Source organism: Eublepharis macularius, chromosome 2 (assembly GCF_028583425.1).
Source record: "Eublepharis macularius isolate TG4126 chromosome 2, MPM_Emac_v1.0, whole genome shotgun sequence".
In the NCBI taxonomy this organism is placed as follows: Eukaryota; Metazoa; Chordata; class Lepidosauria; order Squamata; family Eublepharidae; genus Eublepharis; species Eublepharis macularius.
Genome location: NC_072791.1, coordinates 99,259,396 through 99,286,147, shown reverse-complemented (window position 1 = coordinate 99,286,147; position 26,752 = coordinate 99,259,396). Strand labels below are relative to the sequence as shown.

Sequence of the window (26,752 nt, the reverse complement as noted above, 5' to 3'; positions counted from 1 at the left end):
CCAACCCTCCTGAGTAGATATAAATGACCTGCCAACATCTTTTCCACACTGTGACACTGAGAGATCTCTGTCTTTTGGTGCTACACCTCTGAAGATGCCAGCCACAGCTGCTGGCGAAACATCAGGAACTACAATGCCAAGACCACGGCTATACAGCCCGGAAAATCCACAACAACCAGCGTTCTCCAGCCGTGAAAGCCTTCGACAATATAGGGACCATAGACTTCATCACTATGTATTCCTATGTACCACCAATGTTCCATGTTGTCTAATGTTAGTCCTAGAACTGATTATGTTCTGCTTCAGTATTTTATCTACTCTGTATTGGATTCTTGCTAATACTATGTCTTTTAAACTTGTATCTATTTTCCCTATGGTATTGTTTACGAAATGTCCTTGATACTGTATTGAAATGTACTTCATACTGATTGTACTAATCTCATACTGTGTAATCCACCTTAAGTCTCAGTGAGAAAGACGGACTATAAATGACATAAATAAATAAATAAATAAACTTTAATAATAAGCAATATAATGTATGAACTGGTCTTCCTGTGGTAATAGATTCCTGTGGTAAACTATTCAGTACTTAGGAAGAGAAACACCAAACATGGCACCATCTTACAAAATGTATTGATGACGGTGACAGTGTTCCCAGAGATAGATGGGTGTAAATACTTAGGATCTGAGTGAAATTATATGATTTAGAGGATTCCTAATAGCTGGGGAAAGATGCTGTTTCTGATAAGGTCTGTGTATTTACAAGGATAAAGCTTTTCAGATTTTCATATGTCGCTTCTGAACTGCACAGTATAAGGTATAAAATATTTCCCACATCAAGGCACTTGAAAATTGTGTAACTGGGCAACTTTAAACATGATTCAGGCAAGGCAAAAGAACTTATCCTGTGTGCCCTTGACATCACCCAGTGGCTCATATTGGGCTGATACTTCTGCTCAGTTAATACCCAGCACAATACCCACTGAGGCTTAGCAGTCTCTGGAGAGCTAGCTGAGCATCTATAGCTTCTTTATATAGCTAATCACTCAAATTAGGCAAGACACTGGGTGAGTAAACTTGTTGGTATCACCTGCAAGGCCTATAAAGCAACAGGCCTTTATGTCTTATGCAGAGGCTGTGACTACCACAGGGTGGCAGCAGCCCTAAGAGAAAGGCTAGAATTAAAGAATTAAAATGGAATTGACATCCATCCTTAGTGGACGGTTTGGTCTTTCTTTCTTTCTTTCTTTCTTTCTTTCTTTCTTTCTTTCTTTCTTTCTTTCTTTCTTTCTTTCTTTCTTTCTTTCTTTCTTTCTTTCTTTCTTTCTTTCTTTCTTTCTTTCTTTCTTTCTTTCTTGTAATAGTGGCCTTTGCAGCAGGCGTGCAAAGGAGGGTGGTGACAATACAACACTAGAACTTCCACATTTTTACAAAAAATTAAAATGGAGCAACTGGGAGTGACTACAATGGCCTCATTGCTCTTGGCCATGCTCATGCCTAAATGGCAAAAACAACAGTGAATTCATCCAACAAGTTTTGGGTCCCTTGAGTGCAAGGGAGTCAACAGAAAAAAGTGTGGTTCCCTCCCTTCAGTTTGAGATCTGAAAAAGAATGTGTTAAACAGCAATATATAGATATGCAAAATGGAACTGTCAGAGTAGGACTGGGTAATAAAGGTAGCATTTATTCTTACAGAAAAATTCTGTGCTGCCATTCGTGCTATCTCCTGCAAGCAGCTGCAAACAAGCTACTGAGTAATCCTCGACAACATTCCAAAATGCACAGGCACCAGATTATTATTTGGTAGCTATGTGTGGCAAATTTGTGTTCCTTTTCAAAAGCTTCCCTGGCCTCTCAATTGCCCCTCTCAGTTCACACATCCTGGGATTCATGAACCTGCTTGGATCAGTAAACACTGTGGATTACGTCCAATGCTTCCTTTTAAATGGTGTTTTATTGCGTTGTGACTGATAGACTGTCTGCTGGTATTGCATGAATTTTTCTTATACTCTCCTCACTATGATCAGTAATTTTACAGCATTTTAAATGAATACATGCAAATTCATTCCTAAAGAGTACAGCAAATTCCAGGACCCCCACATCACTTACCCTAGAACGCTATCTCCCCAACTGCTTAGTCCAGGATTAATCTTCTTCTTATGCTTGGAGCAGCTACAGAATATGGGAAATGAACCTGCTTGTGGCCACCAAACACTCAGGAACATACAGCAGACATAGACCAGAAACCACAGCTTCCAGGTGCACGTCTGCTGTGTGCTTGGAGAAGAGCATTTCCCTTAATACAAAACAGGTGAGCCTGGGATGTCATTTAAAATGTGAAATGGTTCTTAGTCCACTGAAGTTCTTGGGGATAAAGTGGTTTAAATGCAAGTACTTCAGACGAATCTATTTGCAAGTCACTGAAATAAAAGTATTCACAAACGTACAGACAAAAATGATTCTAAATCATTGTGTTCAACTTTTAAAAAGCAATCTGAAAAATACTAAATCAGACAAATTAGGCATTTTATGAAGCAGAAAACCCCCAGAAAACAGAAACAACTTTTACCCCAGAAATGAGTGCCTTCCCTCTGAACTGACTTCTGTTTAATTAGCTAAAGCTACAGAATCTAAATTAAATCTACAATAACTGGAATCCTACACAAATTTTGATTACAGAAAAATTAAGAAGCATAGATAATTTAAGAGATGAGTTTGTTATATTTAAGTTCATTTTCAGGAGAAACAGAGTTTCTGAAATATGCCTTCATAGCAAGTTATTAGTGTACTGAAAATAACCAGGGCTCCTTCCTCACATCCCCCACCCCCCACCCCCCGCCTGAACTATCCATTCGTATGGGAAATGGTCAGTAGCAAAATGATCCTTTAAAAAAACATTGAGGGTGTACAGATGATTATAGGGAGGGCAGACTGGGAGGAACCCTGTTGCCAGGCACAACATCATAGCTGTGCTTTTTGTTTGCTCTTCCTCTCTCAGGGCATGACTAGGAGTAGCAAGCCCCTGGATGAAGGGCAAGTGCCAATGCGTTTTTTGGCCCATGACCTGGAAAACTGGCCCCGGGGAACAGTTGCTTGTTCTTGTTTCTTTTTGTATATTTAAATTTTGTTTCTTTTTAATTGTATCCCATTGTATTTTTATTTGTTACAAGTTGCTCTGAGTCCTGTTAGAGAGAAAAGTAGCCAACAGATACACTATTACCAATTTATCACTGACAATTTTTAGTATAACTTCATGTTTGCTGTTTAGATATGCTGACAGGCAATGTGTTATTTCAACCAAATGAAATTGCTGAAAAATTCAAAGTTGTAACAAGACAGTCAACATTATCAGTTCTATTAAAGCTAATAACTGAAATAAACATTTCCTACTTGTTCCAAGTTAAAAACATGATGAAAACCAGCTCAGTAAATTTATAACATATTTTTTACTTTGCTTTATTCATCTGAATAATAGAGAAACCCAGGTACCTTAATCAATGTGTATCTTAAAAAGGAAATAAATATATATCTCCATTATTGTATGCCAGATGAAAGAAAAGGTTTGCACAGGTCTGCACAACTTCTGACCTAACAACCCAAATACAAGGAGCTCAATAAATTTACTATTTTTTGCAGCCTGTATCATCAAGCACTTGGAAAGCCAAAATACATAGAAAATACATTGTATTTGGCTTGCTAGGTCATAGGTTGGGTTCATGTGACTGTGTTGGATCTTAGAGTTTCCTCCAGCTCTTTGAACAGAGATCTTGCTCTGCTTACCATACAAGTCCTTCTCACCTGTAGCCCTTCTCTGACTGCTTCAAGCAGATAGGGAACAATGGAGTAGTTCCACAGGTCAGTAAACCACACTCTTGAACCATCTACATCTATTGGGCAAGAGAGGAAAAGTCGTGGACCTATGAAAGAAGAAAATTAAATGTAGAATTTATTTTAACAATATCAAAACATGAAATGACAAGCAAGGGAAAAGAACCTAAAGGAAAAAAACATTCCCCTGCAGGTACTTTAGAACTTAATATACCATCTTGAGGTTCCCGGAAGAAAGACAGATGTAACATACATAATATTTTTACTACTTAAAATGAAGGAATCATTTAAATTTATTTCATAGCATGCAGGAAGTTGTTAGACGTTGGTCCTTTCTATATTCACTATACTTTCTAACTGAGAGCCAAAACAGACAAGATGGAGGAGTGGAGGACACTCGTCAATGGAGGACACTCGTGGAGGACACTTGTCAATTTCCTGCAAGTTTCCATGGAAAATGTAGTGAGAAAGAATCTCTGTCAGGAAGAAGAGGAAGCATCCCCCGCCCCCGGCAGAGGTTCCTTTCTCTAGACATCTCATCTGGTCTGCTTGGCTCCCTCTCACCGCTGCTAGTGAGCTCGGCTCCCAAGTGCATTTAGAAGAGCAAGGGGAGCACACTGGCAGCAGCAAGAGGGAGCATGCTCCTCTTGCTTGGGAGCAAAGAGAGCTGGTGGCAGTGAGAGGGACAGGGAGCCGATCTCGCCAGTAGCTCCCTCTCCCTCTTACTGCTGCCAGCGTGCTTGGCTCCCGAGTGCATTTAAGGGAGCAAGGGGAGTGCACTTCCTCTCACTGTTGCCAGCACACTCCCCTTGCTCCCCTAAATGCACTTGGGAGCACAGCGTGCTGGCAGTGGTGAGAGGGAGCTGGGCAGACTAGATGAGATGCCTGTTTTGGCTCTGATTCTATTATATGACATAAAGCCCCCATTTAAAATATTTATATTCCCCCCCACACACACTGATGTCAAAATGATATGGCCTCTCTCAACTGTTCAAAAATAAGTTAGAATTCTGAAAGTTAATCCTGTCATCTTACCAATAGTAACATCTGAAGAACTGTGAGCCTCTAAGAACTTGTTGAGATGTTGCCAGACTTTGGGAATCCAGTCAATGATTTTAACCAGTTCTGCACTTCTCATTCTGCAGCCAATTTCTGTTTCAACAAGTTTTCTTCTCAAGAAACGGCCAAGAAAACCTTTTACTGGCTCAGTGTGATTGGCACATAACACCCATCTGAAGTTGTGGTGTAGCTGAAGATTAGGTGTTGAGGAAGTTGCCTGGTTCATTGTTCCTATAATGTAAGGACTATGAAAAACAAATGAATCAGTGTTTTATTTCTAGAGCATTTCTTATATTTTTTTTAAAAATATGTGGCATTTGCTACTGCCATCTATCCCAAACACAGTACTGCTGACACCTGTTCATTGCCTTCAATATACATCCACCATGCCTTCTACCTATCAGTTAAGCTGCAGTGATGCTAGGGAATGTCCCCAAACACTTTTCTCAATAAATGGAACATTTACAGACATGACTGATTAAACGAGGAAAATTAAATGTCACTTTGGTTTGAAAAAATCTCATAGAAGGAAAAGTGTGTGTGAAGTGACAAAAGCTCAGGGCGGGAAAGTGATTTGAACCACTGGAATCTGAATGAGAAGGAGGCCAGAAGGAACACTCTCCTATCAGGCACTAAATAGGCACCTTATTCTACAATAAAAATAGCAAAAACTGATACAAAACTCTGAATAGCAGGGGAGAAAAACCACATGCAGTGCTAGAGGCAAAGAATGGTGTTCTGTCCTGGAAGTGCCAGTTACAACATGTCTATTACCATTTATGGTACTTGCAGTTCAAGAGCCCATTGAAGATCTCTCCCAGGGAACTAACATGATGCAAGTTGTCCAGTATGATAACTAGTGGCATCTCCACAGCATTATTCTCACTGTTGCATTGGTCAGCAAGGTTGGAAAGATACTGGCGGAGTTCCTGCAGTGGAGATAAGAAAGGAGAACTTTGATTTTGATTTGAAAATCTTGGTAGATATGATCTTGTTAGATTCAGAGGTAGAATAAGCTGTTGTAACAGTATACAGTGAACAGTATACAGTGTATACAGTATACAGTGAATTGCAGGGAGCAAAACTTTTATCAGGGAAAAGCAATCTTCGAAATATCATTTATAAAAAATAAACCTCAGGTACACTTGACTGCATGCTGGGCACGCAATCGAACACAAATGGCATTCTCACAGTGATATCAGCTTCTCCATGGAGGAGTAGTCACTAGCCAGAGCAATTAGAGAGCCTCCTTGTCTAGACAATTGGGCAAGAAGTGGGATCTTAAGAGGAAGTAGATCCAGAATCATGAATCATATAGGACAAGATGTGGAGGACAGAGAAAGTGAGAGAAAGCAGCCAGGATACCAACTTTGGTTGTACATGGTTTCTATGAAAGAAGCCCAGATCTAAGGCTACTGTTGCCAAAATAGATTTGGTGGGAAAAGACGCAGCGCCAGTTCCAAGAGTGAGACAGAAAGTTCTATTACACAAATCAACTACCACAGATGATAGAATCATCTCCCGATGCTGCTTCTAAGTTACTTTGTAACTGAATCTCACTTCCCATTAAACAGAAACAGTATTTCCTGTCTGCAATCTTTAAGAATCAAGGGGAGAGCTGTTTAGATTGTATGTAGAAAAAACACTGGCTCGCTGCCAAAGACTGTGTATGTTTCTGGCCAGAAAGGTTAGGGAATAACTACTGGCATTCCAAAATGTTTCTCTGGAGAGAAAATGTCCTCATTTGCAAAAAGTACCAGTATTTCTTTCATGTCACCAACTGCGTGCTTTACCTTACTGGACTTATGATCCACATTAAATGTTGCAATAGCACCATCCGCCAGCTCTCTGCCCTCTCTAAGCACCATGTATTCTGACAGCCGATTGGCCAAATATGTTTTTCCTGTGCCACTTGGACCAGATAAGATGATTCTCCTATGCTCCATCAACAGTGACACATAGCGCTGCAGTATAGGCTTTGGGATGAGAGACTCAAACACCAGGCTGTCCAAACTGTTCTCCATAATGCCTGCAACAGTAAAGATACCATGGCTTTCAAAAACGTGCTTGAAATTGTTTCTGAAAGTTTTTTTAAATCCTGATTCATTTACAAAAGGTTCATTAAATCATGCACACAAAGAAAATCACCAGTGTCTGTTACTTAATATGGCAACTTTTGTAACATTCTTTAGCGCTTGCCAGTTGCCATCACTTCAGCATGGTAGAATGGTTTTTCAGCATGTTACTTTAGAGAGAAAAGACCTTCTTACAAGAAAAAGTAGTTTCTACACTCAATGGACTCAAGTGAGGGGATAAAGTACATAGCATTCTCTTCTAGCACAGCATTCTCTGATTCAGTTTAGCCAAAGCGGTGTTTGGTTGGCCAGTTAGTTATGACTTCACTGATACACTGGAGCAATATGCAATGACTACTTTTTTCTAGTTTCATTTTTTCAAGCATCTATTCTATTTCTATGGAAAGTTAAGTTGTTCAAACTGTTCTTAAACACAACAAGTGTATGTGTATAAATAATGAATATAAAAACAGAACACACTCCCTTTTAAAATTCCAGACTTAAATTGTCCCCCCAAACTCCATGGAATAACTCCTTTTTACAGCCCTGCAGAAAGGCCAGGAGGCGAAGAGCCCATCTGACCTCTTCTGGGAGACTGTTCCATAAATATGTGGCAGCTTCCAAAAAAAGCCCAAGACTGTGCTGTTACAGAGTGAATCCTAGACATAAGCAACACAAATAACAAACCCAGCTGGGAAGAGCAAAGCTGCTATATGGTAACATGCAGGGAGTTAGCTAGGAAGTGTGTATTAATGTGTGGGATTGCCACTATTCTCATGGAGAATTTTTTTTTTTTACAAATGACAGCATTTTAACAACTGTCCAGTCAATAGTGGTGATCTCCAATGGGTGAGAGAGATCGTGAACTGATCAGAGCCACTATGTACACTGCACTGTGAACATGCACAGATTCCATATTAATTTCATACATTGTCCGGGCAATATGCACAGTGCAAAAGTTGGAAATATGTATACTGACCAGCTAATATGCATGCTATATCATTAACACCGGGGACATGCACATTCTCTAGCATCACTTGCAAAATATGAAGTTGATTGGACAATATGTGAAATTCCTTTGTGTTTGCTGTCATCCACACTATGTCCCCATGGCTCAGTGGTAGAGCGCATGCTTTGTATTAATTCCTGGCATCTTCAGTTAAAGATACCTCTGCATGATACCCTGGAGAGAAACAGTAGCCAGCTCAGACAGACCATTAGTCTGACATAAGGTGGATTCATATGTTCATATGTGTGAACTTGCACAACTGTTGTTGTTTGGGCGCATTCTCCATTGAGCATAAATAAAACAACTTTGTCTTCCTGGTAGAGCCAAAGTATTTGTTCTGAATATCTTTTGTATATTATGGTAGAAATATCTTCTGGCAGAAAAAATTCCATGTGAGAGAATTTACACTATGTCAGCAGAGAAAAACTGGCCAACTGAGAAGGCAAAGCCAGCAATTCTTTAAAGCATGCAGATGGAATTTCAGCTGGGAGATCACATAAAGACTGAATTATTTAGCACCTGAGCCAAAAATTATCAAGATTAAACATTTGTATGAACAGCTGTATATCTGGAAGGTATAACTATTTTACTAGCTTTCCACAAAATGGTTGAAATAGCACTGTAATCATATAAAAATATCTATATCACAAGCTGACTCAAAGAATTAGCATAGAAGCATTTTTAATTCTACAAGCTCTAAATCAACAATTATAACATGGCCATGAATTCAAGAAAAATGGATGACAGTACTCCTAGGATGAAGCAAACCTAAACACTCAAATAAAAGACTCATAATTTAATCCTATTCAGAATTACATCTATTTTCATGTATTCTTTATTTATTTAGAAAACATCTATGTCACTTCTCTGGGGAACTTGCCCCAGGTGGCATACAGAAATAAAGCGTAATAAAAACAGATCGTAAAAGATCACAACTGAACCCCTGCATTAAAAGCCCAACCAGGTTAACTATCATAAAATACTGAGCAGCTTAAACTCTCAGGTTAAGAGCAGCCTATAAAATTTTTAAAATGAACTCATTTACAGCGCCAGATGAGCCTTAAGGAGGAGGGGCCTAGGTGCCAAGCAAAACAGGTGTGTGTTTTTTTGCTGTTGGCACATGTACTGAGAGTTGCCTACCCTGATATAGATAGAAGGGATATTCCCCATTCTTGTAGAAATATCCCATAAGCATAATGAGAAACTCCTTTCAGGGCATTTTATTCTACAGATGAGAACAGAAAGCTATTGGCTGCAGAAATTCTTCTAAATCTACAGTATAAACCATATCCTTGAACTCTAACTATGCATTTTTTTTTCCAGAAGGCATGCAGCTATGTTGAATAACAAGGATTTTTTATTTATTTATTTATTTATTTTTATTTTATTTATGTCATTTATAGTCTGCCTTTCTCACTGAGATTCAAGGCAGATTACACAGTGTGAGATTAGTACAGTCAATATCAAGGACATTTCCATAAACAATGCCATAGGGTAAATAAACACAAGTTTACAAAGACATAGCATTAGCAAGAATCCAATACAGAGTTGAAGAAATGCTGACACAGAACATAATCAATTCTAGGACTGACATTAGCCAACATGAAGCACAGGTAGCTCATAGGAGCACATATTTAAAACAACAGATAGTATGTAAGGAAACCCAGGGAAGTCTATGGTCCCTAACTCATTAGCGAAGCATCTAAGACCCCCTCCCTACAATACAAAAGCCTTTTTGAATAATTTGGTTTTGCATTTTGCAGAAAGCTAGGAGAGTGGGGGCTCTCCTGACCTCTTCAGGCAGGCCATTTCACAGGGTAGGGGCCACCACAGAGAAAGCCCATGTATGGGCTGCTGTTGATTTCACCCATGTGCAGGGTGGCACCTGCAGGAGACCCTGTTCAGATGAGCAAAGTTACTGTGGAGGAATATAGGGAAGGAGATGGTGCCATTGGTCCCATACGTATGCTGGACTAAGTCCGTGAAGAGCTTGGATAGCTTCCATTTTTTTTGTTTTCACTTTGGCTAACATTTTTGTGCATCTGAAGAGCATGTAAATTGCATGGGCTAAGAAGCATAAAAAGGGATTGCCTGATTCTCTTTAATACTGGAGAACGTTCATTATCATCTATCCCCATTATGTACGTAACTTCAAATCTACCACATGTACTACTTCACTGTAAACAGGGACAGAACAATGCAAGCCAATGTGCTTTAAAGTTTAATAAATGAAAGGTGCTGTACATGCATTTACAACTTCAAGGAGAATATACATAAATTCAACTACTTTTGAAATTGATCATGATGGAGACATACAACCTAAGGAAGTGTGGAATGTGGGTAGTGAGAAAGCAAAAGAAACTCATTAAATATTTTCTGTTCTTCTGACATTCCTCCAACAATGAAGCTTCACAAGACCTGTAATTACAGAGAGCTACAACAAATGGATCACCTATAATTTACCTTTGATAGTGACTGAGATGGTATTGTTTTCACCAACCAGGTAGCCGCAAGGCAGCAATTCAGGTGTCTCTGCAGTATTAGTGCGTATAATTTCTCCGATGCTGTACCCCACAACGCTGTCTGAATTCAACCCTAGTTGACTCACAGGATCTACATGAATGATATATTCCTATGAAGTGGAAGGGGAAAATAAGGAATTTAATAACCTTCCCTTCAGATTTCTTGGCCTTGAATGAAAGTTCACAATTTGTTTTTCATTTTCAAAGGAAATTAATCTGCGGAATGAAGGTCCTATCTCCAAGCAATGAGATGTGGAAAGAAAAAGATAAATCCATGTAAGCCAAATGAAATACGCACTCGCTTTTTGATTGACCAATGGATTACATTTACAGAAGTAGGCAAAAACCATTCAACAATTCAGAGGCAACTTCTGGGAATTCAGTGTCTGCAACATTATCATGACTTATTCCCTAAAATGCTACAGATAAAAGTCTCAGCCTATGCCATCTTATTGTGTCTCTACATTTTGAGGAGAACTCAATCAAAGTGACAAACTCTAGTATTCATTATATATGAGAGGCACTATACCACTATATACCAGATGGTAGGTACAAATAGCAGGGGGTGGTATTCATGTATCCATTATAAGCTTCCAGAAGTATCAAGCTACTATTAAAGACAAAGTGTTAGAAGAAGCTTTGATCTAATCTAGCAAAGCAATTCTTCTATATGGAGATATAATGTACAAAGGTATGTGGGAGTACACATTAGGATTTTATCACAAAGGACATACGCAAATTGCCACTTCACTCTTTACAACAAAAATGTGGGTCATAGGATCCTCAAATGCAATTTCATTGAATATACCAAATGAGGCTGAATGTTTTATGGTCAAGATGTCAGCATACATTCCCATGTAGCAGCAAATGATTGTTTGCTGTAACTGGAATGAACCTTGGAAATCCTCAGGCCCCTGGTTTGATGGCAAAAGAAGAAACTGTAGGTTTTGATTCAGATGTAATGACAAGCTATGGCTTGCTGCAAAAAAAATTCTGACCAGCATGTGTGAAGAAGAAGGAGACAGAAGATTGCTAAGGCTGGTTGCAGTAACAGCAAAATCCAGTTTAATATGAATTGTGCCAGTATCATAATACCAAATGAATGGCCTATATCTCAACCCACAGACCTGATGGAGAAGGATTTTCTAGTTTCTCCTTCCTCCTCCCTATAAAGTTTTGTTCCTGGGGTCAGTGTACCTTCTGGAGCAGCACAGGGGGTAAAGTGGGGCTCTGCAGTAGTAGAGCAGAGCTGACAGAAATTGACACCCCTACTCCAAAGACTTCAGTGCAAATAAGATGTTGGAACTGTGAGGCTGGATACATGCTAAAATCTAGATAAAGCTTTTAAATTTTTCTTTTATTTTCTCCTAAACCCACATCACAGGTAATAAAAAAAATTAACTGTAATAAAAATATTTGTGATAATATGCTTTTCCATATTATGCTGGCTCAGATATAGAAGATTTTGGATCAGAGAAATCTCAAACTAAATTGAAGATCAAAACTGTCTCTAGAATTATGAGACTCGGAGGTATCAGTAACGCTTGTTAGTGCAACAAGAGTCTGTTTTCTTTGTTTTTAGCCTGAATCAATTACAAAATCTGTGAGGGACTTCACTTTTTAAAAGCTTAAAAAGTGCTGTACAAACTGCTGAAGGACTGTGAAGGGTTAATGCTTCACAGAAACAGAGAGCCTTGAGTGACAGGCTACTCCAAGGAATCTGATTGGGTAGCTTGAACTGAACAGGAAGAGACTTCTGAACTGAAAGCTGGGGAGAGGGGAGTCTGATTTCAGCCACAGCTGACAGGCGTCAAGTACTGACAGTTCTGAGATTCAGCCCTGACTGAGAGCAGTTTAACACAGACAGGAGAACTGGGAGAAAGTTGGCAAGGAAGTTTGGGAAGTAGGCAAAGACTCCCATTCAGACCAAAGAAAGGGGATAGACTTTTAGTGAAAGGAGAATTTTGCTACCTAGTCAATCAGGGAGTTAGCTCTGAAGAACAAAGAGATCCCTGATCTGCTGCCGTTAGAAACTGCCTTAGGAGAGCGTAAGGGTCAGTTAAAAACTCAAGATGAGTACTGGTGTTTCAAGAGAAGGGGAGGGTTGGGTACTGGAAAGAGGGTACCAGCCTTCTGGAAACCAAAAAGAGTAAGAGAATACTTAAAGAAAGTGTATTAGATTGTTTGGGAAAACCCTGGAACAAAAGCTTATCAACATAATGACTTAAGTAATTGTGAAGAGCTTAAGAAATCAGTCTAAAGCATTAGACCCTAAGTCTGTGCAATGTATTGGTTTTACCTCAGAATTATTACTTCAGAAATTTTCAACCCTGATTTCACCTGACCTTTCCCAACTGTTAAATAAACTATTTTGTTATTTTTGAATTTAAAAACATCTCTAGTTACATTTAAGTTGTTTAACTTTTAAAAAAATGAGGGGTATAGAAGCACTGAAACAACACTGTTAAAAATAATATAAATTTCACCAGTTACCTTGAACAACCTTCGAACAACACCATCCAGGACATCCCATTTGGTCTTTCCACTGACACCAATACAGCCAATGAGGAAGAGACGAGGTCTAGAATCCTAAATATATACCAATGTATTAAAAGATAACAGACTTGGGAAATCTTGCTATTACAAAGTGAAAAGTTGCCTCTGTGCATTTGAAATATTTCATTGTGTTCTACATGCTTTGGTTCTCCAATCCACCTTGACAAGTGTGGATTGGGCATTTCCAACATACGGAGAAACAGGGGGAGGTCTAACCACATGAAGTTTCATTAGCACATCACTCCCTCACTAAAATTTGTATCACACTCTTGGCCTCTAGTGTAGCCTCTTCTAACTTAAAATCGCACAGTACTCATGATGATAGCCAGACATATTTCCTTCTTTGTTATAACTGTTCCTTATATAATTAGCTGAAATATCACAAGTTTTAAAACAATAACATTTTTGATAGCACACAGAATCAGATAACAGCATCACAATTAACTGAATAACAACAGTGTCACTTAATAACATAAAACAGCCCAAATAAAATAAATTTGACCAATTCTTGTAAGGACTTCTGAAATGGAAATATTTGCATAGCTACCTGGAAATTAGAAGTGAGGAGTACATTTGATCAATGTAGCTTCACAGCAGTAAAGAAACTGATCTGTCCTACTAGGGTGCTGGGAAAGACCTCATTTCTGTTCATCTCAAGTGTATAATGGCTTGTACAGTGAAAAATATTCCCCAATGTATGCAGGACAAGGCTGTACAATGTTTATAGGTTATAACTAGCATCTTGAACTGGCCCGGAAATATACTAGCAGCCAACACTGTTAGCAGACAATCAATTAAATGTTTCTGCCTCCCAGTTACACTAAAATCTTTGAGGCTTGATTCCAAGCAAATTAATCGACAGTCAATGTATAACAGAAAAATGCTGTATGTGACACAGCAAACTTTCTCCAAACCTAGCAAATTAGTTTTGTTGAGAGACGGGTGGCGTCTTTCATTGCCTGATCTAGATCTTGGATCACTTCCCACTAGCATTATTGACTTTAAAAGTTAATTTAAAACCAGTGAACAAGAAAAAGGCCATAGGGCATTTTTCAAGTTATACAAGATTGATCTTGACAATCTCTTCCTTCAAGGCCAAGCCTGCTTGGTTCAGTTTCCCTTGTATTCATTTCAAGTTTCCAGGGCACTATCCGCAAAACCCCATGGCTATGGCACTGTGTCTAGACTAGATTTCCCACTGTAACCTCTCCATCAAGAGCAGCAATGAGAGAAGAAAGAAGGGGGGAAGTCCTAGGAGGGATCAAGCCAAAATAGATCTTCTGGGAATGGAAACTCCAAATATTTGAGAGTTAAGAGAATCATTTCAGTACTACTTAATTCCACTTTCTTTAGCTTCAGAATGAAATAGTCAATGTGTTGCAGATAGAAAGGAAGTGAAACTTTTAGAAGACACTTTAAACAGCTGGCAGAAGAAATGGGGCTGCAAATGGCAAGGTTACATTGGTTTGCCTTGAAACTAACCTATATCAGCAGAAGTTTCCTAATCAGTACAGATACTCCAAATTCCTTATCATGCCTTTTCTACACAGAGAGACTCCTGAAATTTGAAACAGTCTGTCTTTGGTTAATAAACACATGGGTGTGAAAGCAGGCGGACAAGGAATATTACAGTAGCGGCAGCTAAGCAATATTGTGTCAATATTTTTATGCATTTATCTATAAACTCAAATTCTGATCTTTTACAACTTTGTCTAATAGAAATTGGGACTTTTATTAACTATTTTCTGGATATAATCAAGATCCAGTTCTTGCTGTGGCAGTACACCTGTGTCTTTACTTGATCAAATTCTTCTACATGCACACACACACACATTCTCTGAACAGAGAAAATTAGCATGTAAAAAAGGAGACTAGAATCCTTCTCCCAGACACACTAGTTATCTGTGTCAAGGGATTTTTTGATACATAACAACAATAAATAAACTGCACCCACAATCTGATACAGTCTGGTCCAGACAGATTTACCCTCACAGTGAGAATTATGCCTTGCAGCAAGAGAGATTCAGAAACCAGGAAGATTATTCTCAGTAGACCCCACACCTTCCTGTTTCTCCTGATAAAACATGAGGATGCTTTGCACCAAATATTTGCACCATTGTATCTATTACAGTTTTATTTTTCTTCCAAGAAGCTTGGGACAGCTTACGATTTTCCTCTCCTCCTCCTTTTTGTCCTCCCAACAACCCTGGCCCGGAAATATAAGGCAGAGACAGAATGACTAACCAAGGTGACCCAGTGTGCTTCATGGTAGAGAGGGGATTAGAACCAGGATTTCTTCCATTCTAGTGTGACACCCTACCCATTGCACCACACCAGTTTTCAGAATAGTTTCACCATAAAATATTGCATGTCTTATAGCTTGCAAACAAAGCTTCATGACATATATTCAGCACTGCTGGAAACACAGGTTGAAAAAGGGTCCACACCCAACCTACCTCTTTCCACTTTACTTCATCCTGAAAGCTGATGATTATTTTAACATGCCTGCCTCCTTCTTTCCGAGAAGAACCATCACCAGGGTCATCCAGTAGCATGTCTGTGGATCAAAATCATGACCTCTCTGTTAGTCACTGAGAATCATGCATGATGTTCCTGATTTATAGTGCAGAGGGCTTTTCAACCCTTAGTGAATATACAATCTGCTTGTTTTGCACAATGTAGTGTTCATCTATTAGACTTAATATAGAATAGTGAAACTCTGCCACCTGACTATTAAAAATCATTCTCAACTTCCAGTTTGACTTTTGAGGCTAGTCTTGCAACTACATGGTCTAGAAATTTGCTTAATGAGATTCTAAGGGTGCTTAATAGGGATGTGCACTTTGGGTTTGAGATATGGGTTTTTAACCCGGATTTAATCCAGATTGGGCCGGATTCAAATTCGGAATTCCTGAATCAGCCTCAGCATTGCTGGAGCGATTCAGGAATGCCAAAGCAAAGCTTACCCAAAGGAATGGCAAGAGAAAAAAGTGATGCCAGTGTTCAGGGGGGTTGGAGTGAGAGGCAGGAGGGGGAGAAGGGAGGGGCTCAGGGAAGGGAGGAGGGTTGTGAGAGAGTGGCCAATCCCTGAAGGAGCCGCTCTCCTTCTGTGGGGATTCTCTGGGAGGATAATGCTGCAGGGGAAAACTAGGGGGGCTTCCTAGGTGGCTGGGGGTGGTATTTTACAAGCAAAATGCACCAATTTTGCAGGGGACCTACTCCTACCTGTCCTCTCAAGATCCCCCCACCCCAAATTTCATGGAGATTGGATTTCAGGAGGCCATTTTATGGCCTCCACAAAGAAGGTGCCCCTATCCACTGCCAATCTCCATTATTCCCTATGGGGACAATGGGTCGGGGGTTCCTAGGTGGCTGGGGGTGGCATTTTGCAAGCAAAATGCACCAAACCTGGAGAGAAACCTCTCCTAACCCTCCTCTCACGACCATCCAAGTTTCAGAAAGATTGGACTTGGTGCCCCTATTCACCTCCAATCTCCATGGGGAAAATTAGAGGGGCTTTCTAGGTGGCTGGCAAGCAAAATGGACCTGGATTTGACTGGATCTGATGACTGCACCTGGAGAAGACTGGTTTGAGAATGATTTTTTTCTCTTGTTGGGGGGAGAGGGTTGTTATTAGTTTGCATTTAAAATTTTAAATTTTCTGCTTGATTTTTGCTGCTTGCTCGCTGAATTGTTGTGCTGTGTGTGAGTGCATTGTTTGGCTTTGTTTGGCTTGTTGGGGGGTGTTGTGGGGGTGTGTGCTTTACTTGGCTTTCACGTATTATTAGTTGTTCTGCTGGGAAGGGCTTCTGATTTATCCTGTGGCTGTGTGGGGCTTCTCTTGCTGTTTCATAGTTGCTTCAGCTTGTTTTGCTTCAGATTGTTATTCTGGCCACTTGTGGCTGAGTGCTCCTCATGTTAGGTTCTGTACTGTGGTGTTTTCCCACTGGCTGAACTCCGTGCTTGGCCACAGTGAATGGCTCTGGTTGTCTAGTTCTGTTGGGAAAATTTGCAAGAGTGTCCCTTCCCTTGGTTCAGTTTGGTTTGGGTTGAATTGATGTGATTCTCTGATGTGAAGTTGCTCCCCTTGCATCAGGTTGGTTATATGGGGTGGGAGACAGGCTTCAGTTTACTTTTAGTTGCACTCCCTTGCTTCCTATGGTTTTTTATATTTTAAATTAAGTTTTTCTTAGTGTGATTCTCTGGTGTGAAGGTTGGTCCTCATAGGGAACAATGGAGATTGACGGTGGATAGGGGCACCTTCTTTGTGGGGGGCCATAACATGCCCCCCCAAGGTTCAATCTCCCTGAAACTTGGGTGGCCATGAGAGGAGGGGTTAGAAAGGGTCCTCTGCAAATTTGAGATTATTAGGGAAGAAAATGCCACACACACACACCCCAGGCTCCTGGTTATCCAGGAGCAGGTTGAATCTTACCTAATAATCCTGAAGTGGTTTAAATACCTCAACCCGAAGCAGCTTGCTGCTTCAAGATTCGAGTTTTCCTGAATTTTTTCCCACTTCGGTAAACCTGAAGCTGAAAACTCGACTCTTTTTGGGGAGCACACCTCTAGTACTTAATCTTATATCCACTTACAGAATAGCAGAGTACACATAAATTTTGATACAACATCAAGATATTCCAAAGAAGTCTGTAGAGACCATGTTGAAATAAATACAGATTAATACTAAGAGTTATCTCTTTTTATAAATATCTAGCAAATATAATGACTCTAAAAACAATTCTGTGTAGCTGAAACCAGACATAGAAAGCTGCACTCTGAAGTCCAAGAGAGCTGCCACTAATCAGGGGCGGTGCCAGGGTTTCTGGTGCCCATGGCTGCCCCTACACATGCGCACATGGAGTGAGTGATGACGTCACTGCATGTGATGTCATCACGCAGCAAGCTGGCCCCATTGGCAGGAGGGAGGCTGGGACGGCGCATGGAGGCTGCCCGCACTCCCAGTTGGGTGCAGCGGGTGGCTGGGGAAGTGCCGCACGCTGCCCCGGATGCCTGCTGCACCTGGCCCGCGGCTGATGTGCCCGGCCGGGGGCAAGTGTTGGCGGCAGCGGTGGTGGCGGCACGGGGCGGGAGGGCTGGCAGGCTGCAGCAGCTGCGGGCCAGGCACGCCCGCTCCACGGCATGCACCCCCGCCCCAGCATCCCCTCTGGCACCCCCTTCGGCACCTCAGTGCTTGAGGCGGGAGCCAGACCTGCCTCAATGGGCGCGCCAGCCCTGCCACTAATGATATTGTAATGGAAGCATTTATGCCACTTCTTTCAATTTTTGTATAGCTATAGGATGAAACTTGTCCACTGCCCTTCACATATACTCACCAAGACTAGCTGACTCTGTGATGTTTAGGCTGTGCTGTGATAGACCCATAGACTGCCGTGGAGAGGATGAAATGGAAACCTGAGACTGGGTCCTACTGCAGCTGCCTTGGTTTTCAGATTTGAGTCGGTCATTTTCTGCTTTTAGTTTTTCAATCTCGCTCTGGATTAGAGAAGACAAACTGCCATTGAAGGAAATGGAAAGCACACACACTTTCTGCAATTTTTAGACAGATACAACCTAGGAACTCTCTCTATTGAATAAAGAGTAGCAACCTTAGGTGGATAAAAGCATGCCATCAGCAATGAACTAATGGATCATATAGCAACTGCAATTCAACCAGATCCAGAAAAACAATGTGTAAGAGAGAGAGACACTCAAAGCTTGTCACTTCTCTAAAGGAAAAGGCAGCTGACCTCTCCTTTACTGATTTCCAGCTTTAATTTCGGATTATGGCTGCTGTTTTGTTCTCTTCGTAATGGCTCATTCCAGGCAGCAGTCGCCTCTGGCCCAGATGCTGGTGGGCCAGAAGGACAGTGGCATAACCAAGCCTGGTGGTGTCATGCCAAGCCACCAGCTGACTGGCAGGCACATACATGCAGCTGCTGACTCTGGAACTGTAGGAAGTGAGAACTGAAGGCTACAGGAGAACGGACACAGAAGCAAAGCCAGGCAAGTACAGGAGGAGAGGCACAACTCGACGCTGAGGTTGCAGCGGAAGAAAAAAGGGAGGAAAAACAGAGAAGGGGCCACAAGCACGAGACAGGAGTAGGAACAGAGCCACTGACCAAGGCAGATGGTAAAGAAAGGTAGTAGGCAGTAAACTGGAAGGGAGAAAAGGTGATGCGAGATGGTAAGAAAAGCCATTTGAAGAAAAGCCAAGAAGAAAGGGAAAATTTAAGATGGAGCAAGCCTTTAGTCAGGCTGGCAGGTTTGGGTACAGTCAACCAAGAGTCAGTTTTTCTTGAGAGACAGACTCGACAATATATGAAGCATCCTTCTGCACATCCAACTCATTCATGGAATAGGAGTTCAACATGCTCCTCTCTATGATACTTTGCATGATTTTTGATATTTTTGCTATTTTAAAACTTTTAAAAAGAGAACTTAATTAATTTTCATATATTTTGGATGCTGCTTTGAGCACCCATGATGGATGAAAACCTGGATTTTCAACTCCATTACTTTGATTTATTTATTACATTTTAAAATCAGATTTTCTTTGTAAGTTTCTATGAAACAAAAAGTCATAGAAATAAATGGATGTACTGGAATCTGACCAAGGGTCTAGAGATTAACTTCACCTCATCCTTCAAAAGCACTCTTTGTTGACAAGCAGTGTGTCTAGGAGTAGCCGCCTCTGATGTCCTGAACATCCCCACCCCCAAGGGCAGCTGCCCCCTGGATGACACCAACCCTGTCCCTAACTAACCCCAGGCTCCAGAGAACAACCAGCCCACGGCAACAAGCAGCTGCCCATGGTGCCACCTGCAGCAGCCCCTATGAGCCAGGCGATAAGCAGATGACACCCTCACAAGGCAGCCATGCAGGCTGGTTGCAAGGCAGCCACGTGGTTACATCAAGGGTAGCTGAGGGGAAGCCCTGAGGTCCATGAGGGAGTCATCCCCGGCCCTGACCACAGAAACAACACAGGGCAACTGGGGCTGGCGAGAGCTAAACCTATCCTGCCCCCAGCTTTTTACTGAAGGCCATCCCAGCTCCTGCCGCTATGAAGGCTGGTCAATGCCAGAGGCTGCAATCAGTAAAGGCGATGTTTGGCCTGGCCAAAGGCGATGTTTCCCCTAGGTGGTTCTCCATCCACTTACCCTCAGATTGACCCACGCCTTCGGAGTGAGCACAGGGGCAAAGGACTGGGGATGAGAGAAGAGAATAAAAGGAGGGCTGTCAGAACAAGCTGGGGAGGAGAACAGAGGAGAGGACAGACTCTCCAGGGAGCAGCAGTGGCATCAGGCCCCACCTCACTCATCCCAGTCTGAGGCCTGGAAGAGTCCCAAGCAAAGGGTTGCCAGGACTAACAAGTGGCAACTTTACTGTCTGTGATTTAAGGGTCTGGCCTTAGGGGAAAGATGAGTGTTATGTAAATTCCTGGACAGAGAAGCTCTCATTTTTGGTTTTCATTCTGGATTTCAGTGCATCACTGCAGTTCTTTCCTACCTGCATCCTGTTCATGGCCTCCCGAAGCTGGTCGAGTTGGTGGGCTGAGCTCAGCGCCTCCAGACGGATATCAGTCAGCTTCATCTCTTTGTCTCTCAACTCATTTCGCAACTGCATGACAGTTTCTGCTTCACTATCAGTACATTCTGAAATCCTGGGGGAATTTTTAAAAAAATGCTGAGCAATTAACTCAAAATTATGAATTCTTAATATGCTAGCATAAACAGAAAGCTTTAATGTCTTGGTTTCTCTTAGGTTTTGCCTAACTCCAGATATGAAATTAATGGGATACAATAATTAGAAACTGTCTCAGCCTGCTCCAAGGGGGGGGAAAATTAGTACCTTGGCAGTTAATTGAATTGGGACACAAAACTATTTTGGCTGCAAACTATACTTAGTTTCAGTAGTTAAGTTGCTAAGAGGGATAGTCTTTCTGTGAGAAATCTATACAGCCCAGAAATCCCAAGTAAATTAAGAAGATATAGACAGTAGCTGCAGCCACTTGAAGATTGATGGACTTTAAAAAAAAAAAGATTTAGCACTTAGCAGGTGTAGTGCACAGCTGGGCCTCCCTCGACGATTCTGGAGAGCTTTGGAACGCTACACCTTTTCAGACATGAAACATTCTGGTTCATTCTAAACTGCTCAGGCTTTATTTAAAAGCTTTTATTCTTCTGGCACCAGCTTTCTTTTACTCCGTCTCCTTTTCATGGAGAACTGGATCCGGTTATCTCTTGCATGTAGAAAACAAGCAATAATATGGCCATTTGCTGGAATTTGTTCGTATCAAGTGTATCCTCTGAATGTCATTCTTTTCAGTCTGGCCTCTTTTAATAGTATCCTAAACCAATTATTTAGCTGTCAGAAAAGATAAACTAAAGACAGATCTCAGAAGACAGGTTAAAAATCTACTTGCATGAAATGGCAGGAAACTTTAAAAAAATACTACCTTTCTTTTACTAGAGCAGAAATTCTTGACTAAACTTTGCAACAATTTCAATTGTTATAATACTAGCAACTTCAGACTTCACATAAAGACTGATAGTCTGTACTTAGGGCTTTTTTTCTGGGAAAAGAGGTGGTGGAACTCAGTGGGTTGCCATCACAGGGGGCAACTCTTGGCAGGAGGTGGTGCCCCTGGTAGCACATGTGCGTGCGCAAAGTGCACGCTTGCTCCCAGGGCCAATGACATCACCTTGGGTCAGCTGGAATAAGGGGGGAGTTTTTAAAAGTTTAAATCGCCCTCAGAGAAAATGGTCACATGGCTGGTGGCCCCACCTCCTGATCTCCAGACAGGGGAGAGTTTAGATTGCCCTCTGCGCCGCTGGAGCAGCGCAGAGAGCAATCTAAACTCCCCTGTCTGGAGATCAGGGGGCGGGGCCACCAGCCATGTGACCATTTTCAAGAGGTGCCAGAACTCCATTCCAGCTGAAAAAAAGCCCTGTCTGTACTAAATAATTACCTCAGGCTGTTTCCACATGGGTGAATTGCCCAAGGTTCAATGCTGTTGGGAAGGTTATTTTCCTCCTGCTTCCCCAGCATTGTGGTGCTTTTGCGCACCACTTGGGTTTTCCTCAACTTTTCTGAGCTTTCCCAAACCCGCTTTAGGATTGCAGCAATTCCAGGCTGGCTACCATGTAGGTAGGAAAGTCTGGATTTTCCTGATCTCATCAACAAGCAACCATTTCCCCTACCCTATCCTTTGGCAGCCCTTCCCCCTTTCTGCATGCTATGGGGCTTTTTGAAGCTTTTTAAAATTAACTACTGGCATAAAGATATAATGGTATATCAGTAAATAGATCATTAAAAAAAAACTTGGAAAAAGCTGGGAGAATGCAGGGAAAGCTGCCATCTGGAATACCTGTTGCCACTATATTGTATTGGTAGCTGCAGTTACACTGAGGCATCTATAGAAAAGCAATGGCATGTGGGAAAATCTCAGTTAAGGGTCAGAATTCTCAAATCACCCTCTGCTAGATTAACCAACATTAATGTTCTTTCTTTGGAACATTCTCAAGTTCCTGACTGGCACAAATGTTCATAGCCCTGCGGAATGCCTGTTCACATAAGTAATAGAATACCAACCATTTGATGCTACAATCATGTGCCTGAAGTTACTGACATTATTTAGTAGAAAAAAACAGTTTCTAAATGCTACTGGAGTTAGATACAATTCACTCCAGAGTAAGTGGCAAACTAGTACAGAACAAGAGAAATCTTTTGTGCCTTATTTTGGATTACCTTGCTGACACATACCACATCACATATATGAAAACAGGAATATGGAACTTTAACATACATTAAATAAAGGGACAATCATATGGATTTGTCCTTCCCCATCATAGCCAATGGGGATTTTTTTTTGTACAGGGATTCCTTGTACAGTGGAGCACTTGCAAAGCACTGAACTAGAAACATAAATTTTGTTAAGATGGAGGAAATCTGATTACAGAAACATGAAATGCCCAAAGAACTCTGCAACATAAGATTTTCTGTCTCCTCCAGTTACAAGAGAGTCAACGGCCTCTTCCACACGCTCAACTTTACAGTGGGTTTTCTGCATATTCAGCCTGTGTGGATTGCATCCACTTATTCGTTAGTTCTGGCCCTCATAAAGCTCCAATTCTTTAATTCCACACTTGAGGGAGTCGAACTAAAGTAGTGCCTGGTTTTTATTTCTGCACTACAAAAATGCCATTTCTGCTGCTGGGGGGAAGACAATATGTTAGTAGTTTTGTCAGTGTAGTGTTGTTTTTGGTTAGTGCATGTATTGAAAATTTGTAATGTTTGGACATCACAGGGGGTTTTATGTTTGGCTGAGGTTTTCTGGAAGGGAACTTTAAAATATTAAGGCATTCTGCAGAGTCCTTAAGTTAGCAATTGTAGTGTTTTTCTTCCCAAAATCACAACCGTCCCCCCCCCCATTTTTTTATTCAAACAGCAATGTTGCAATGTTATTGGTTTTAAAAAGAAATTAAAAACCCTGGGAAAATCAATGCATAATGATAGCTTCTTGTGTTATGAGATGATTTACTGCCAAGGTTAACTGCTGTGAAGTTTTGAGAAAGATCACAGTAAATCTTGGATCTATATAGGCAAGAAAATTCGTATTTTCCCAGTCCTGCCCACATGGCAGCAGTTTTCTCCACAGTTGACATTTCCCACAAATCCATGACAAAAGGGGCTAGAGACGGACTTTAAAAAATGAAGGCTGGAAATCCAAAGAACCTGTTACACACATTATTATAACAAGTGAGGAACTGCGAGTACTTGTGTGGGGGGAGGGATCTCATTTTCCCCTCCCCCATCATGTCCTCTTTCCCTTCCCTAACTCCCCTATAGCCTACCCCCCTTTCCTGCTCCTCCCATCTTTGTCTGCCCTCCTGTCTTTACCTCTGCCCTAGCAGCCTCTCTTCTATAGCCCAATTGCCTGGTGGAGAACCTGCAAGGATGTGCAGGGTGTACTTCACTTTTCCCAGTATCCCCTTCCCCACACTATGGCCGTTTCCAGATGGCTTACCTGAAGCCGCTCCATGCCGCAATGTTGTGGATCGTGCTGGGGAAAACGCGATATTTCGCGTTTTCCTGGCACGATCCACAACACTGCGGCATGGAGCGGCTTCTGGTAAGCCATCTGGAAACGGCCTATATTTTCTTTCCTTCTTCTTGGCAGCTTCCATATGCTCACTATTCCCTACATCCTTCTCTCCTTCAAAACCACTAAACAACTTACTTTTTATCTTCTCCCCATTGTCATAGATATTTATTAATTTACTCCATTTATATACTGCCTTTTTCACTATGGGTACCCAAAGCAGTTTACGTTGATCTCCTTGCCTCCATTTTATCCTCACAACAACCCTAAGAGGTATGTTAGGCTGAAAGTTTATAACTGGATCAGTCACCCAGTGAAATTCCGCAGCAGAATGGGGATTTGAACCTGGGTCCACAATCTACTCTGAAACTCCAATGACTACATTACATTGGCTTTTGTAGGGGGTGGGGGAGGTAGGGATACTTTTGAACAGTAGCAAGCAGCCAGGACTCAATGAGTCATGCAACTATGGGTCATATGATACCAAGTCACCTAGTGGTTACTGCTGGGCCTAACCCCAATGAGTCCTTTCTCAAAGGCCAACACAGCCCTGGAAAGGTCCTTGATCCCTCTCCCTGCCAATTACTGACAGAAACCAAGTCTGGAATGCTGGGTAAACTGCTATGGTTGCCTAGCAACAGCCACTAAGGTAATTTTATTAAAACTGCAGGTGCTCCTTCTATCACTTGGGGTTTTTTTTTCAAACCTTGCAATTTTTTTTAAAGATTTCAGATTTTTCTGCAAACCTGGGTAATTTCTCGGGTGTGTAGGAAGATCTGTCTTGCCTGTTCATTGCTCCAATCTCCGGATTTAAGTATCCTCAGATCAGGGCTGTTTGGCTACAGTAGATAAGATATTGTATCAATATAATGATGTTCAATTGCCAATTTAACTATAAATCTGAAAAAGCCCTTCATGGTGCCAAGGGGAGTGGCATCTGCCAGAGGACCAGGGTAGGGAAACTATGGGGGAACTCCACCTGTGGAAGCCCTGTTGTCACTGCACTGTATTGGCAGCCACAGCAGCAACAGGGAAACGTGCCTATAACCTTGTGTTTCAACACATACTAGAGGGAAAGTTTTGGCACTTGAAAAGGTGTGAGGAAGAAACAAGATCACCTGCTCCCACTGTGCTGCAGGCCTCTTGGGGCATTTTCAAATGGTCGGATTCTTCTTTAAAACGGTGTTGACAGCCACAGCAGACTCACAGCCAAACACCTAGTTTGCTCCTCAGTCCTTAAACCCCAGGTTTCCTCCAGCACCAAACAAAATGGGACTCAATTCTGGAACAAATTTTATATATGCAAACTGAACTCACAGAGAATTGGAATGAGAAGTTCTCAGTAGTGGGGTAGAAACAACTGAGCCATTGTGAGGCAGTTTTGGCGATGAAGGCAGAGAACAATCTGTCATCTCCTCAATATCTGAATGAGAAGATGCTGACTTGGGAGACTTCTTTTTACCAAAAGCTTGTTTGAAGGAGCTACGCAACTGAAAGTACACAAAACAAGAGATTGTGAATAAACTAAGTAATACTTTATGCCAAGATATAAATACCAGAACATGGAACAGTTAACATGCAGATTTTTTACAATTTGTTACTTAATTCCTTTTTTTTCTTTTTGGCAGTACAAATTAATAACTAAAGTACTGATTATCCTTCGCTATAAATCGTTGCATCCTATTAGGAAAGGACAGAGTTTGAGGTGCTTAACAAGTGCTGGCTATTGAGAAGCCCCTTTTGAAGTGCATCTTTGCATTGTAAGACTCAGCAACTGCTTTTCAACTCAAGGCCTGTTTTATGAAAGGGTTACCATAGGTTGCAGTTAAGAAGTGACATGGCTCAGACGAGGTTATTGATGCTGAGAGAGTTAATCATGTAAATGAAAAAGTTAGCTTTGTATTTTAGAATTTAAAATACATCTTTCTTACCTCATTGACCTGCCACAGGAAGTGCAAGCAAAAAAAGGGGGTGAGGGGAGGAAAAAAAGAAAAGTTTTAACAGATAAAGCCAATGATAGGGAAAGTGCTGGATTTCCCAGGTGAACATGACAATCCCCCCCCTCCCCCAAATAAGTGCACACATACTGAATAATTTTCTAGGGGTAATAAAAAAGCATGTAACTTGCAAGGGGTCTGGACATTTTACAGAACCTAAAGGATGAGGAAGAAACTGCAATCTAAATTTACATTGTACTTTATACATTATCCAAATTGAATGCCATTGATTGCCAAACCCTGAATGTCACAGAAACAACTGTCACTTGAAAATAAGGAATAATCAGCTTGTCACTGTCCCTCTCCTTTGCACAGGAAGATCAGAAGCATGTCCCAGGCTCATGCACTTCTTCCACTCTCTCTTCACAACCATTAAGAAGTCACTCCTGACTTGACAACCTCCCAAAACCTGGCATATTAAAATTCATGAATCCAAACTCCATCCAGATTTAGGGGATCTCCCTCTCTAACCACAGGATCTTCCTGATTCATTTCTACACATGCTGATGGACCTATTTAGACAGTGAGGAAGAAAGTGCAGAAATCTGCACCCTGGGCCCAAGTTTCTTGCACATGGGTGGCATGATATTCAACAAGTCCTT

The 26,752-nt window shown here is 41.4% G+C and overlaps 1 protein-coding gene across 1 annotated transcript in view; it reads right to left on the bottom strand.

The window, feature by feature from the left end:
- The window catches only part of NAV2 (neuron navigator 2), a 377,156-nt gene that overhangs the window by 14,048 nt on the left and 336,356 nt on the right, over positions 1–26,752 (bottom strand). The window contains exons 27-36 of the mRNA XM_054972286.1: positions 25,471–25,643; positions 20,559–20,712; positions 18,386–18,545; positions 15,506–15,606; positions 12,987–13,082; positions 10,435–10,603; positions 6,681–6,916; positions 5,662–5,816; positions 4,864–5,132; positions 3,799–3,917 (exon numbers count right to left, since the gene is read on the bottom strand). Of these exons, the coding sequence (XP_054828261.1) occupies positions 3,799–3,917; positions 4,864–5,132; positions 5,662–5,816; positions 6,681–6,916; positions 10,435–10,603; positions 12,987–13,082; positions 15,506–15,606; positions 18,386–18,545; positions 20,559–20,712; positions 25,471–25,643 (1,632 nt within the window). The remainder of the gene's footprint in view (positions 1–3,798; positions 3,918–4,863; positions 5,133–5,661; positions 5,817–6,680; positions 6,917–10,434; positions 10,604–12,986; positions 13,083–15,505; positions 15,607–18,385; positions 18,546–20,558; positions 20,713–25,470; positions 25,644–26,752) is intronic.